This window comes from Perognathus longimembris, chromosome 10 (genome assembly GCF_023159225.1).
Source record: "Perognathus longimembris pacificus isolate PPM17 chromosome 10, ASM2315922v1, whole genome shotgun sequence".
NCBI classification, from domain to species: Eukaryota; Metazoa; Chordata; class Mammalia; order Rodentia; family Heteromyidae; genus Perognathus; species Perognathus longimembris.
The window spans coordinates 52,061,555-52,078,004 of NC_063170.1; the positions used below are offsets into that span (position 1 = coordinate 52,061,555).

The 16,450-nt window shown below is 40.8% G+C and overlaps 1 protein-coding gene across 3 annotated transcripts in view; it reads right to left on the bottom strand.

Annotated features, from left to right (window-relative positions):
* Positions 1-6,530: 6,530 nt before the first annotated feature.
* Positions 6,531-16,450, bottom strand: part of Cadps (calcium dependent secretion activator) — a 429,166-nt gene continuing 419,246 nt past the window's right edge. For all 3 annotated transcript variants that reach the window (XM_048356072.1, XM_048356074.1, XM_048356073.1), the window contains 2 exons: positions 11,029-11,133; positions 6,531-7,792 (listed from right to left, as the gene is read on the bottom strand). In XM_048356072.1, the coding sequence (XP_048212029.1) occupies positions 7,613-7,792; positions 11,029-11,133 (285 nt within the window). In that variant the 3' untranslated portion in view covers positions 6,531-7,612. The remainder of the gene's footprint in view (positions 7,793-11,028; positions 11,134-16,450) is intronic.

A 16,450-nucleotide genomic window follows, 5' to 3' on the forward strand; every position in this document is an offset into this window, starting at 1 on the left:
TGAGGCACAGTGCCCTGTCACCAGTATTTGTCTTCTTCCTATTGCTGCTTGTGACTTTCTTTTTCTCACTTTTTTGGTCTGTTTCTCTTCCTTTTCTCTTTCTCTTCCCCTTCTTCCCCCCTCTCCTTTTGTTCTGTCCTTTCCCTTTGCCTTTTCTTTGCCTTGCCCTTCTTTTCCCTTCCCTTTATCCTTCCTTTCTCTTTTCTCTTTTCCCTTCCTTTCTTTTCTGTCCTTCTTTTCCTTTCTTTCTTTTTTCTTTCCCCCAGTACTGGGTTTTGAATTCTGGGCCTTATGCTTGCTTGGCTTCAGTTGCTCAGCTGGGACTTAACTACTTGAACCAGCCTTATTCCAGTCTGGATTTTTGCTTATTTTGGAGATGGAGTCTCTCAGATTCTTCTGCTCATGCTGACTTAGAACCACTATGCTCTGGATCTCAGTGTTCTGAGTAGTGAGGATTACAGAAACTAGAAGCCACCAGCCTAGAACTGATTGAAAAACAAACAACATTCAAAAATTTTCAGCATTTTCTCTGAAATTGATACTATCTTCAATCACATCTTTCCTTGCTTAAGCAAAGCCTTGTTTATTCTTTGCAATTGTATTCATCACCCAGGAAAACAGCCAACTTGTTTCTGATGGACAGGGGATATATGCCAAGTTAACCATGTTTACAATTGCTTTTTGTCATCTTACCATCAATTCTTAGGAGATAAGAAAAAAAATTGTGTACTTTTGGCTTATTGTTACATTTCCATTCCTCTTGTTTTGTAGTTATATGATTAACTGTAATCATTTTATTCCTCTGCTGGCTGGTGGCTGTGATTAATTTGCTGCTTAGTGTTTCTCTCTGACCTTCAGTGTACTGTCAGCAGGGCAGACAACTCTGCTGGCAGATTGTACCAGCCTTGTCCCCTTTCTCCTGTTTTGCTAGTTACAACAAATGCAGATGCACAACTTCAGATGAAATGCATGATTTCACAAGAAAGAAAACAAATGATAATTTTAGTATTTAGATGAAGAAGCAAAACAACCTTGAATAAAAGATGAAGATCTTTTTTTTTCAGAAAATTTGTTTATCAAGCACTGAAGAATGGTGCATAATTTTATTTCATTTTTGGATGTGTTAATCATGGATCTGATGGAAATTAGCCACAAGGAGCATACTTATTTCATAACTTAAAATGTAAGTGGAATGAACTTATTCAATTTTATGTTTAAGCAATATTTTATTGCTTAACCAAAGTCTTATGGTCTAGTTGACTTCTTGAAGTCTTACTGAAACTTAGACTTAAGGAGAGCATGGATTGTTGTGCCTGCACTGCAAAGTAAGGTCACATTTGGGGTGAAGCTGGTGGCTTTTTTTAAATGACATTGTGGTTTTCCACCTTTGTTTGTAATTCTTTCATTAACAGACAGAACATATTGTAGCAAGTTTAGCTAATGCTTTCTTGGTCATGATTATAATACTGTGGTTGGGATACACAGTCTCTGACCTCAAGTAATTGGCTACTGAACAGAGACAGACACATAAACAGATAACTAATACAGTGCCGTGGGACTGCCATTGAATTTGGGGTGCTTCACAAATCCTTTAGTCACACATTTTCAAGCAGTCTCTTGGGTCACTTCCACAGATGGCTCACTTTCTCCGCTGTGTTTTGATTCATCCCAATTTTATCCCAGATTTTCAGTTTACCTCATTTGGCTTCCATTTCTTCTTTGGTCCGGAAAATACCCTTAAATACATCACATTCACAACCAAACTAATATGGGACATCTATTACAAAAACAGGTATAAAGTTAATCCTACATAAATAAATGGAAAATGTGCTCTGCCCAAAATTAGGCTCAAGATGATTCTTCTCTGTGAAAATATATATTTATCAATATATCTCCAATATGCTTGCATATGATTTGAACATATTTAAGAAGACTATTTGCCCATCTGTTAGCAATGGCTACTTTAAGGAGATGGGTTGATGGAGAGAGGCTTGAATGTATTGTCTCATATAATTCCGTTCTACTTGAGGGTTTTTAAAAAACTTAAACATTTCTTTAAATGTGTGGAAAATAAAAACATTGGTTAGTTCTTGCTTATATAGAACAACAAAGCCAAACTAAAGGAAACAGTGTGTCTTCCTTTGATCTCCTCCTATCATCATAGTGTCCAAACTCCTGCTTACATCTCCCCAGGAAGCAGGTTTCCCTAACACATCATTTGATGCCTTCGGTGAATATGCATTTGCTCAGCGGTTACTAAGGCCATTGGGAATCAGTGGGAGATGACAATCTCCTCATCTTTGCACAGCTTCAGCTCTGTGCCAACATCACCTTGCCTTCCTGTGTGGGTGCTTTCTGTCCTCTCTGTGCTCTTTGAGTTCTATCTTTCCTGTGAGCATCCTCCTTTCCTCTCCTCTGAATCATATACCACTTACTGTATAGGAGACATCTGAGGACTGAAAACACTTAAGGATTCTGAGAGGACAACCAGATCATTTCCACCTGCATCCTTCTAGCCTTCATTTATCAGTTCATATTTCTGAGTGTGTTAGGAACAGAAAGGAGAAGCTGGTGCTGCCTTTACCTTCCCGAAATGGACAGCAATGTTCTGAAATGTGCAACAATATGGAAAACTTGCTCCTGAACAGGGAGCTGAATACTGTGAATGAGAAGTGCAGTGTTGTTATGAAGAGTCACCCTAAAGAAATGAGCACCAAATTGGTCGTGGTGTTTGGAAAGCATCTCTGGAGGAGGTCAAATGAACTGGGATTAGAAAGATGAGGGAATATTTTTCAGGATGGGAGTAGAAGTGAAAGACGGTGAATGTGGATGATTCTAGAATAAGAAGAACAGGGTTAAGGGAGGTGGCTGGGGTCAGATTCTACATGGCCTTGGACTTTACTTTCATGCATCTGGGCTGCATTCTAAGAGAAAGGTGAAATGCAATTGGATGCTTTTAATTAAGAGTTTGGCCCAAACCACAGTTATCTCTTGAAAGACTCTCCATGGCAGGTCAGAGGGAATGGATGGGAGAGTGTGTGAGTGTTTACTGCATGGTGTCTGATCTGAAAGCACTCAGCGATTCACTGACTGTTAATACAAGGAATGTCTTCCCACTGATTTCCCATTTTCCTTGAAGGGCCATTCATGCACCTGACATTTTCCCAATGGCCGGTTCTCCATCAACCTTTAAATAGCCCCAGAATTTTCCTCTTTCAAACAAGGGAAAGATTAAGACATTCACTTCACAATGAGACGGTCCAAATTAATATACAAAACAAATATATTAATATACAAATAAATAATATACAAAATAAATATATTAACATACAAAATAAAAGGGTATCAACTCTTGTTTTGTTTTTGTTTTGGGGGAAGCTGGGTTTGAACTCAGGGGCTTGCCCTTTCTAGGCCAGGATTCTACCATATGAGCCATACCCACAAACCCTTTTGTTTTACTTTTCAAACAGGGTCTTGAGTTTACCCTTGATTTACCCTGGACAGTAATCTTCCTATTTATGTTTCCCAAGTGGCTGGCATGACAGGTGGATCACCCAGTTCTTTATTGATTGAGATGGGGGACTTCAGAACCTTTCTCCTGGACTGGTGTTAAACTGTAATCTCCCTGATCTCCACCTCCCATGTAGCTAGGATGACAGGCGTGAGCCTCTCACTCATCTCCAGTTCCAAATTCTTTTCTGTAATCAGTGAACTACAATTATAAACCACCACTTCCTAGAACGGTCAACATTAAACAGTGCCTATACTTAACATTGCCAAGGATGGGGTACAGGGATGACCACAAGCTGCTGGGGAGGCTTCATTCACTGCCGGGTAACATGGGCAGCATCTCTTAAAAATGAACATGCCCATGGGGCTGGGAATATGGCCTAGTGGCAAGAGTGCTTGCCTCCTACACATGAAGCTCTCGGTTCGATTCCCCAGCACCACATATATAGAAAACGGCCAGAAGGGGCGCTGTGGCTCAGGTGGCAGAGTGCTAGCCTTGAGTAGGAAGAAGCCAGGGAAGGTGCTCAGGACTGGCAAAAACAACAACAACAACAACAACAAAAAATATGCCTTTGACCTACGACCTCACCATCGCACAAAATGATATGGACAAGAAAATTTATGACAGCACTGTGCATAATAGCCCCAAATGGAAAGTAATGTTTTAACATGCAGGAGTTAATCATGGCATATTCATGTATCAGAATAGTATACAGCAACGAAAAGAAACAAACTACATACAGCTATGCCAACAAAGCAAAGTAGACCAACATGGCCAGATGTGATGACTCATTACTATAAGTGAAAATGTAGATTAGGAATCAGGATGGTGTTGTTTGTTTTTTTCTTAGCAAATAAGGAGGGGTAGGCAGGCAAATAGAGGCTGGAAGGCACACGGGCAGGGGGCACACCAGAATCTGTTCAGTTTGTTCTATTTTTTTCATCTTAGTCATTGTTCTATGAGTGTGCTTGTTTTATGACAAATCATTGAAGGGTATGCCCATAATGTTTTAAGAAAACAGAAAGGGAAAAAGAGAAAGCTTCGGACACCCAAAGAAATGAAGAAAACTTCACACACGTGCCTTCCCAGCCTTGTGCTTGTGGAGTGGATAACCTATGGGTTGAACTTGGCCTGCCCTTTCTCCTGGCTCTCTTTTCATGTCCCTCCCTCCCATGTAGCCCTTCTTCCACCTTACCATATGGGTGTGGAATGCTGCTTGACAGAATCCTCAATACCAGGGGAGAGTGACTTCTCCCAGGGAAGGAATCTTATTTCACTTGTTGACCTCAGTTTTGGAGACCATCTTTTCTGGCTTGATTTTCTTTATGCCTTTTGGATTATGTCTTTGGTTATCAAACCATCTCATGTAACAACCCTCAAAGGGATCTGGAATATCCCTCCCGCGCACCCCCTCCCCCCATTCCCTTAAGCACTGGGCAGGTGTTTCTTCTTTACATTGCAGATTTTATTTCTGGGCCTGGGCCTTGAACTCAGGGTCTAGAACTTGTCCCTGTGCTTTTTTGCTCAAGGCTAGTGCTCTATCACTTGAATCTTGGTTCCATGTCCAGCTTTTTGGTGTTTAGTTGACAATATCAGTCTCAAAAATGGAGCTGCGAACCTCAGAGCTCGGCATCTTGAGTAGCTAGGATTACAGGTGTGAGTCATGGTTACCCTATGACATGGCAGATTTTTAAAAATTGTTTGCTATTGTTGCACAGAATACACTTCAATTTTGCAAGTCAAAATATAATACCTAAAAAAAATCTTAGCTTTTCTACTGTTACTTAACTAGGTGAACACTGGGTAGTTTTTCATACCTCAATGATATATTCTTACCTTTTGTATTACCACGTTTATGCTAGTAAGTCATGTTTCTGCATGGAGGGATTTTTGTTTGTTCCTGGTACTGGTACTCAGGGCCTGGGCGCTGTCCTTAGCATTTTCACTCAAGGCTAATGCTGTACCACTTGAGCAGAGCTCCAAATTCATCTTTTTGCTGGTGAATGGGAGATAGGAGTCTCATGTACTTTCTTGCTGGAGCTGGTTTTGAACCATGATCTTCAGAGCTCAGCCTCCTCAATAACTACTACAACCACTAGGTGTGAGCCACCAGTACCTGGTTTTTCCATAGGGTTGTAAAACCACTGGGAAAGGTGGGTTAACATTCTTACCTTAATTTCCTTATCTATAATGAGAAAAAAAAAACAGCCTTCTTCACATGCTTGTTAGGTTGAAGTAATACAGGCAGAATGCATGTAAACAGAGCTTTTGCAAACCCAGCAGGGGCAGGGAGTTCTGATGGCTTGCATCTGCAGACCTCAAGGACTATGTACATTGATGTGTTCCCTGTGGAAGGTTATTTTGTAGAGAATATTCTGCCTGGTTCTCTCGAAAAAGCAGTCACTTGTCTCAAGCCTCTGACAGCCCCATGGAAAGGTCAGCTTGGTATAGAGACAGACATAAGTAAAGCTAACGAGACACATGTTTGATTTTTTTTCAAATGTAGGTGATTATGTTGCTGACAGGGGCTGGGGAGCGAGAAGAGTACTCCCTGTCTTAGAGAATCTTGTAAAATGCCTTAACAAATATATAAGAATCATATATAATTGGCACACACTTTGTTTGAATGCAAACACTGCTGTTAAAGTGGTGCTTAAAAACAGTTTGTTGGCCTTCTCTCCATACAGGAGAAACATTTCTCTCGTTTACACTACTCACTTGCTTAGCAAACCCTTATTTATCCTATAATGCAAGCATAATCTGCCCAACATGTCCAAATGCCCACAGATCCTGAATTAGTGGAGTCTGAATTAGTGGAATTCTAGGCAGTCTCTCACAGAGAACCATAAGCATTTGAAAACAACCCACTCCAACTGTGTCAAGAACACTCTCGGAAAATGTACCTCTTCCTTCCCTTGCTTCTCTCCTCCTGTGACTTCTGTTTCAGTTCTGGCTTTCAAAGGAGACAGAGGAAGACAGACTCGAATGTATATTCTTAGGACATCTGAATAGGTATTTATTGAGAAGCCACAGCTTTCCACACTTACATAACTGTTGGCTTTACATAAGGCAAAAGCAAGATGGATCACTACTTTACACAGGAGATACAGCTCTGCAGTGGACCCCAGGGCCGTGCAGTTACAGATCAAAATGCAATGTACATGACGGATATAAAAAACATTGTGGAACAAAATAATTTAAATTATCGGTTACATTCTACGGAAGGAAATACCGGTATCTTATTATAAACACATTTATAGTCTAGGATTGTAATTTAAATAGTTGGTGTGTTTTTGTACATACATTGTGATTCAAACAGAAAAGCAAAATGGAACATTGACAGGATAAACTGACGAGCGACAGTGGCTCTCAACTGTTCTTGATGCTAAGTCATGATAAGATTGCCCCCTTGCCATAACAGTTTAGAGAATCAATTTATTGATAATGTAGCCTTTTTTTTTTTTTGCCGAGGGAGGCTAATGATAATTGTAAATAAAAAGGCTGGGCTCACCAGGATACAAGGGGTTCGCTCTTCATTTTAGTCTTAGGGGTACAAAAAGAACCAAAAGTTGGCTGTTAGAGCCTTGCCTTTGGTTTTTACAAGAAAACAAAGCAGATCTATGTGCTTAATTAAATTTATTTATTTATGTACTCACTTAAATAACTGGTATCCACAGACATAAAACAAAGAGGTGAAAGCAGCCCCCCCTACCCCCCACGCCCTGCCATGTATACTCCTGCCTTCACGTAGTTCCCAGCAAGGGAGGCCGATGTAGTACATGAATGAAGCATCATTTTAACTTGGCTGATAACAGGGACACGCCTAGCAGTTGGACTACGTATTATTCACAACAGTATTTAAAAGAATGTTGCTCCATATTGCTTGTAAACATAGAGACATGGAAATTGGGGGGGGGAATGTCAATGGATCTGAAGGTCATTTGCTAATCTTGGTACCACACAGCTAAAATGGCAATTGTATTGGTAAACATCTCATGGGCATGGTAGTTGACAGAAAATTCCCTAATGGGGTTAACTAACAGACTAAGGACATGCATTGATTACTAGACTCGGTCCCAGTGGGCTCTAGGAGTGAACAGTCTAATCGTCTTCTTCGTCTTCCTCATCGCTGTCCTTCATGCTGATTCCCTGCAGGCCCCCGCCCTCGCTCACTGAGGCCGTGGCTTCCTCCACCGTCAGCCGGTTCCGGATGGTCTCATAGGTTTTGCTGTTTAAGGTAGAATCCAGGACTCCTTGCAATCGGAAATCCCTATAAGTTTTCTAAGGAAGGAAAAGATGGAGAGATAAGAGACATCTCTTCTCCAGGGTGCAGAGGGAGAGAACACAAAGCACAGGTGTAGGAATGAAAGCCCTGGCCATCAGCTAAGTGTCCCTCTAACACTCTAACACATCGACAAGGAAAAAAGTCACCGAACTCAGATTTCACTTGGACTGAAAACAGAGATTCACAGAATGACAGAAAATGAGAAATTGTGACAGGATAAACTGTATTAGAGGAGACAAAGCAAAGCACATAAGCTTGTGTTTATTCAGTTCCATAAAGGGAAATGTTCCATAATTGTTTTGGTTGCTTTAGGGGGGGGAGGGGATGGGGCCTGAATCTTTTTTTTTTTTCTTAGTATAATATAATTTGATCGATGGTGTAAAGGAGGGGCTACGCATATAAGTAATGAATCAAGTGATTATGGTATTTTGTGACTGCTGATGCAGTCTGGTCTTTTAGAATTTTTGAGCGTTATAATTGCATGAGCCATACCCCTCTGTCTCATTCACAAGATAGACATATGTACATTGGTATATGAAACCTATTACGGGCAGCAACAATTGTGGGAAAGATGGAGCGCTAATGCCTCATCAATATGTTGCAGGCATGTGATTCATTTCTCATTTCCTTGGGAAAGAACTGTATCTATTCCGTTCACAACTTCATGCTCTCAGGGAAGAAACTTGGCTCTTTTTCAAGAACAATGGTTTGGTTATTACTGAACCACAAGTTCTTTCTTTGTTCCTTCAGGCAATTTCTCTCGGATTTCCTTAGGTATCCTAAGAACTGCTTTTTTTTTTCTTTCTAGAAATCTTTTGGTGTTAATTGAACATGACCAGTAGCATCTGGCTGTTGTCTACTTCATAATTTTCTCTTTTCTTTCTTTAAAAAAAAATCTCTTTTTAACAATTCTTCTCATCACACTGAATATCATTTCAGCTACTTACTTTGCTGTTTGCTACTCCTATTGGTAGGGGGAACTTGCTACTGGGGCAGGAGGAGAATGTTAACAAATTTCAACACCACTCTCACCATTTTTTTTTCTATTTTTAATAGTCCTTCACATGCATAGGCAGCGGTGAGAGTCATGAGGCCAACCTTGTGGGAAGGTCACAGGTTGTAATGACTATGGCGTTAACGAGTAAGTGCAGTTTGACTTAGTGAAGCACCATAATGTGAAGTCATGAGTTAGATGACCACATGGCCCCTTTGCTACTTTATGCCCATGGTGATCGATGCTCCAGAGTAGTAGCCTGGTTCAGACATTAAATTATAGGCCTATCCTATGGATTAAGGTGTAGGATCTCTGAAGAGGAGGAGGATGCTAGGTAGCTACCTCCACTGTGTTCTTCTCCTTAATGGGGAAATGGAGGAGGCTGAGTAAATGCTAAGCATAGGATAGACCAGCAAGCCAGATGGCTTACTGGAACTTTCCAACTTTTCAGTTAGCTCTTCTGTGGCACTTAGAATAGCATCATTGTTGCCAGAGGAGGATGGGGAAAAATAAAGCAAAACCTATTGAGTGTTTTCCCCTTTATTCAAATTCCAGAAGACTGCTTGTCCCAGTGAGATTCTAAATGCCTGAGATCATATAATCAGTTTTGAAACTTCCATCTGGTAACATACAAACAGGGCTCACCTAATCTTTAGCCAAGATGAGACAAATGAATATATGTTTATTGAAGAATGAAAGGATAGACAGATCTAAGGGAGTGTTTGTTGAGACAGGAAAGAAAAACCAAGCATCCTTAGAAACTGGCCTGGGAGGATACCCGAGGGTCATGTGTGGGAAATTTTTTTTTTACTCCTGTGTTACATAGTATTAGTTAAACCGGAGGCCAATTTTAATTCAAGTGAAGAGCCGTCTTCAGTAGTGATTTCTGCTCTTATTTCTGTGGTTAGGTCTGTATTGTTTGTTTTTGAAGATGGCAAGGATAAAACCTCCTTTCTGAGTGACATTTTTTTTTCTTAACATAATATTGTGAATTCATAACATAGATGTGGAAATATCAGTTAGTGGGAGACGATTAAAAATTAAAGTAAAATTATTAGTATTAAAATGATACCTTGTTACGTCTACCCCAGTTTAAGAGTCTCTCAAAGTATTTATACCAAGAAAATGGAATTCAAAGGGCCAGGCAGTAACTTCTGAGTTTGCACAACTGAAGTCAAAATAAGAAAACGGACCAAGTCCCTATTTTGAATACATATGCTTCTTTTACAAGAGCTGCAGAACAGGGCTGCTGTAACCTTTGCTGGGTGGATGCTTTGTGAGATCAAATGCAGATGATAATAATTCTCCTTAATTACACACAATGGAACAGTAATTGGTTTTAAGTCAGCAGTGGGGTAGAGATGTACCTTTCAGGGTTGATTGGGAGGAATCCAAAGGAAACCAAAAAAATGGGGATGAGGGGTGGGGCAGGGAGACTTTTGGTAAACTGTTAAGATGAAAAATTCTGCTCTGTTTATTGTTCAAGTATTTTTAATAAGGGACTTGGAGCTTTGAATGGGAGTTTTTACATACCAACATTTTACAACACTCAATGGTAAAGCATCAAATGGAAACTGAAATGATCAAAAACGTATTTACCCCCTTCTGTGATCTTATTATTTCATGTAAACCACTGAGATTTCACGCTGAAATAATTATCATTAGTCAATGGCACACGCAGAAGAACGGGGGAAAAAAGCAACTTCCAGGGTATGTGATCTCACCTTTGTGATCCTTTACATTTGATTGTATACACGCATGGTAAGAGAAGCTACTTCAGTTAGCTACGAGAACAATATTGATTTGCATTCTGATAATGATCCTAGGACATAGATATAAAATAGCTGGAGGTAAATATTTCCATTAAATTAATTGTGGCAAATTTTTATCTAATTAAACCATACAGGAAATGGATAATTTAGGTGATTAATATAATGGTACCCCAAGCCAGTTTTTGAAAGTCTGTGCAAGGGTAGCTAGTCTCTGTGACATTTCTGCATGGCAAATACACAAAGTATTTTTCTCTAGGTGGGAACGGGTCTTGAGTTTCCTTTTTTTTAAATTACATTTTTCTTTGAGGTTTGAGTAATGAATTAATCAGGCCTCACCAAGCCATTTCCTAGGATTTTCTAGTATGTGATGATGATTTAGAAACCACCGTATTGTATATGTATACAAGTATTCTTTGCTAATAAAATACAGTTCAGTAAAGAAGAAGAATGATTTATTTTCTTTTACCTTTACCATCCTAATTAGTGTTTTCAATTGGTATATGTGAAGCTGTAGATCCATCCGGTCCGTCAACCAGGTACAGATGATGTTCATGGAGCTGTTGTACCATTGCTGAAAAAGAGACAAAAATTCTCCAGGCAACACATCAGAGAGCTGTTTGCCAGACAGGGAGGGAAGTTCCGGCTACACGTGAATACCCTGCTCTGTTTCATGAGGAAGCAAAATGGTTAAGGAGAATTTGAGAGCATAGAGATCAAGAACATTGAGTTATATAAAAAAAAAAATCACCAAGTGCTGGTTTAGTCTACACGGGAATTGGTTTTGGACTTGTAATCGGCACACAGACATCCTCTACTGTAGAGGTTTCATATGCACTTCATTCTGGGAGACCATCTTTTGCCCTTTGGGTTCTTTTATGAATTGGTTAATTTCATTCAGTCTGAAATTCCAGGCATTGCTTCTTTTTCTAGTGCCATTGTCTCCTGGGGCTTCCACAAAATGGGGGCTTCTCCACAGAACTAATTGATGTACATTGCCACTTACCTTTTGAAAACCTTTTGGATCTCATGTGCTAAGTACAATTCTGGGAATCAGGCTGGGAGCTTTAGGAGCTGGAGGGGACATTTTGACTTTTATTTACCTGGCTGAGGCATTTCAAAAAAAAAAAAAAAGACAATAAGTGAAAATTTGTCTTTAAGGCCCCAACTGTCCTGGGCTGTGTTCATGCCCTTCTATTGGCTGTGCAATCTGTTTTAATCTTAACACCAAAAAATTATGGAATATGGGTGGGGGGGAACCATCTACAAATGAGCTCATTTCAAGCTGTTGAAATCATACTTCCCCTTAAGGGGGTTAAATTTTGCTTCTTGTCTGTGAAAAATGCTTGAAGCTGTGTCACTTTAGACTGCCACCCCTGTGGTGCAGGAAGTCTCTGGTGCAGTATAATTTTGCAGTACTGTTCATATATTCATAAATCTCACTCGGAGACATATGAACAGTGTTATGAAGTGTCAGTATGAAAAAAAAATCTAATCTTTTAAACTTCACCAGGTTTCATTACGCTCTGCCGCTTAAACCAAACAATTTACAAATAAAATGAGAAGGTGTGGATGGACCTATATATTTATTTTATTCATAGGGTATCTATATGAACTGTACACAGAAAAGATGCAAAAAAAAAGAGTGGTTAGAGAATTGAGATGCTACATACTCTCATGCTAACCAATACACACACGCACACGCACACACACACACACACACACACATCGCACACCAGTGGGGATTCGAAAAGCATAAATAAAAACATGTTTCCTATGGTAACTCCACCCTTTCTCACCTAAAGATCATCCAAAATCAGTTTATGCCTAACACTCACAGTTTTTCTGAAGCCTTGTTTCTGACTTAATTTCTTTCTTCCTTTCTTTCTTTTTTTTTTTTTTAAATTAATTTGGAGTTTTACTTGCAAGGTAGAACTGCCAAGTTTCACCTTGCAAGAAACGACACAGTCTCAGCCATGGTGTTCGGGAGCCCTCTTTGCAATCTTTCCTATCTAGACTCCTTCCTCAAGCAGAGCCAATTGCAGCTCCCCTTGGAGCCCAGCCGCCACACAGACCACATTACCCCAATGGAGCCTCACAGCCAGCTTCTGCTCTTTTAAAGATCATGGAGGCGAAACCATCAGTGTAAGGAGCCTTCTGTCCCTTCTCAGAGAGCACGCAGGTGGGGGGTAGGGGATTATGTCTCCCTGAGATGTGCAGTTCATTCCACAGAGGGCTTGTGATCGCTAGGGTCAAGTTGCTTCAGGCATGGACAGGTTTTCCCCCTCCAGGGGTGAGAATATTTTTACTGACAAAAAAATTGGGGGAGTCGTGGTTATTGGGTGAAGAGAGGGTGTTTTTGGCACCTCCTGCCTTGGAATTCTGCCTTGTTTTGCTGCCATGGCATCTGGGTTTATTAAGAAGGGGTCCAGGGAGAGGACTACACACCAGGTCATGAGTGTGGACGTGCAGCCTTACCTTCTTCTCAGCAATGTGGGGCTCGTCTAGTCTCTTCCGGGCCCCTCCAAGTCTACATTTGCTCGCTGTATCTGATATGCAATCTGGAAGCTCAAAACAATCTATTTGGAGCCAGAAACAACCTCCTCATGCCCTTGGCCTGCTGGAGTTGGAAGCTGACTTTTAAGCAGTCCTGGGAACAACTTGGCCACACCTCCATGCCCAGAGTCTCACGAGGGCTACATCTCTGGGACACAAAAGAGGAGTGTGGCACTCTGGCTTCTAGGCAGAGGTGGCATTTTGCTTTGGCTGTGACAACAGGCAAACCGGCGCTGGCTTATATCAGTGCCAGCAAGCCTTGTGCAACATGCCTTTTTCTCTCCACTGAGAGACGTGCCACCTTTCAGAGGAAAAAAAAAATAGCACCCCCCTTCTATCCTATATAGGCAGTTCCTACTCTTGAAAATGGCTTTTAAATAATGAAAAAAAGAAGAGCACAGATGAAAAAAATACAAATAAAAAGGTAGGCAATGTCAACAGTCTGGCTGTGCTGCAAGAAGGGTAGAGAGGTAACAAATGCAGTCAGCAAAGAAATCGGTGCATTACACTCACATTCCTACCCAGGAGAGCACAGAGACCCTGCATTACCCATGCTTTTCCTCCTGGATCTCACATCTAGCAAAAGAAGTGTAAAAAATGTATGATGCCCCATTGGCTACACACTGAAGGAGGCAAAAGGGAGTAAGTCACTCCTTTCCAAACCTTATGCTCAGTAGATGAAATTGGAGGCACTTTTGGATACGGCACAGCACTAAAACTTGATTTTTTCCAGAAAGGCGCTTAAAGGCATTCGGATGTTGGAGAAAAGAAAGCACTGCCTTCTAGAACTTTAAAATGTTAGAGGTGAAAAGGGAGCTTCCTGAGTATCTTTTGGAAAAGAGGAGACAAAGGCCCAGAGAGGGGAAGGGACTTCTCCAAGATCACACAGTGAGTGAAGAATCCCACACAGAAATGAGCTGACCACCTGCCATTGCTTCCCACTAAGCACACAGCCGATTTGTGCGTCTCCTCCCAACTCCTTATGTGGGGATATCACATGAATAACACACATGAAGCCACAGTAAAGGTTTTGACACCACAGCCATTGGCCAACCCCATGAACCCTGGCTTTCTTCCTCCTGGAAAGCCAGTCATCATTCATGTACCAGCCTATTTCTGTGTCTTTGCATTGTTCCTATTCTCCGTCATGGGTTCCCAGTACTCATTAATCAGGTTTGCTTTATTTAAGATGGAAGCTAATGCAGCAGCAGATTTGTTATGATTCTTCAAAAGAGGAAATTCATAAAACATTTTAAGTTCTCCCCATTTTGTTTTGTCTTTGGTTCTGATAAGCCTTTTCTGGAGCTATCCTAACACCTGGGCACTAAATTTTTGGTGAAAATGTACTCACTCTAAATCTGTAGTACTGAGAATCATGAGCTGATGATATGCATGAAGTATTTACATGTAATTCCGACGCCTTGGCTTCCTCCTCCTAATTCATGGATCTTAATTTGAAACGTCTTAAGTAAGATTCCTTTAGAGGAGTAAAATCTCCAGTGGCCTGGGACCCTTTGAAATATGTCCCTGGGAAATAATTCTGTGAAGATTTAGACTTAGATCTCAAAGAGATGTCCATCACATTATGGCCTGCAGGTTTTAGGGATTTGGAAAGTGGGGAAATTCTACAGCATCCAATTCTCCACTAACTGCCATTGGATCAGAAGGCTTTATTTTAAAGGAGCTGGAAGACTGACTGAAAACTGCCTAACCCCTGGGTTCACGCAATCCTCTTGTCTCTGCTTCCTCAGGGCTAGAACCAGAGGTCCACAGAGCTGCATCTAGGTAGCTTTTATTCCTTTCTACAATGTTGGGGTCAAGAGCACAGGACCAAACATACTCTTGAGATTGTGATCTTGAGCAAGTTATTTAGATTCCCAGAGACTAAGTTTCCTAATAGAAATGGAGCCTAACTGGGCTGACATAGACTTGTAGGCTTTCTCATTTGGGTAATGAGAAATTACCAGTAAAACACTTATCCCAGATCTTGGCACCTGCAGCTGCGATAGACATTAGCTGCTACCACCATCATCACCGGTACCTTTATCTACTCCACTGAAACTACCATCATTCTCACCATTGTTGCTTCTCACTTCTTTTTTTTTCCTTCTGTTTCTCACAGAAGAGACACCCCCCAAACAAAGGAGAATACAGCAGGAGTTACCAGGGAAAACCATGTAGTGGAGAAGATCATTCTTATTGGAATGTTTTGGGAATTGCCTTCCCTAGCTTTACGTGACACACAAGTTGCTTTCAATTACATTGAAAGGTTACTTTGTGGTAGGTCACCATTCAGACCTGTAAAGCTATCTTGGGTGTGTAAGGAACACATTTTTTTTTTTTTTTTTTTGCCAGTCCTGGACTTTGGACTCAGGGCCTGAGCACTGTCCCTGGCTTCTTTTTGCTCAAGGATAGCACTCTGCCACTTGAGCCACAGCGCCACTTCTGGCCGTTTTCGGTATACGTGGTGCTGGGGAATTGAACCCAGGGCTTCATGTATACGAGGCAAGCACTCTTGCCACTAGGCCATATCCCCAGCCCAGGAACACATTTTTAACTTAAAGTCATTTATATTGACATCTTGGGTTAAAGGGATTCAGAGGAATGAGTGCTTTCTCAAACCCTGTGGGGACAAGCCCAGTTTCACCCTGGGTTGGCTACTTGTTAGATGGATAACCTCCAGCAAACTCCTTAACTTTCTGACCCTCAGTCTCCTCTTGGGGTTAATGCTAGTACCTACTTCATAGGATTACCGTGAACATTAGTGGAGGTAATTCATGTAAAGTGCTTAGCAGAGTGACTATCACATAGTAAGTGCTCAAACAAAAATTTAGCTTCTGAATTTTCAGAAAACAGAACAGACCTATTTTTCAGTTTTCAACACAAAAGAAAATTTCTTAAGTCATTTCTAGTAGCAGTTTTGGCTGTTAATATGCAGACACACCTCCAGTCATATAGTCTGCCTTCAATCACACTGACTTCATGGCGAGGAATCCTGACACCCAAAATATCGCTTTGTAACACTGAAGATCACTATGCCAGGCAGAGGCAGGATCAAATACTGACTTGTACAAACATTTTAATGTTTTGGTCATCATGTTTTTTTGCATTAATTTTAATGTTATTGAATGTTGTACTGCAGCATTAATCTATCTTTATGACTCTCTCTCTTTTTTTTTTCCCTCCTAGAAATTTAGCAATGAAGAAGGGACTCCTATACCCTCCCTGCGGTTTATTGTTTCCTGGGTGGAAACTTTATCCCCTGGAAACATGCAGCACTGAGAGATAAGAGGAATAATTAACACCTCACTGGACAATGTAGGGTTCACAGAAGA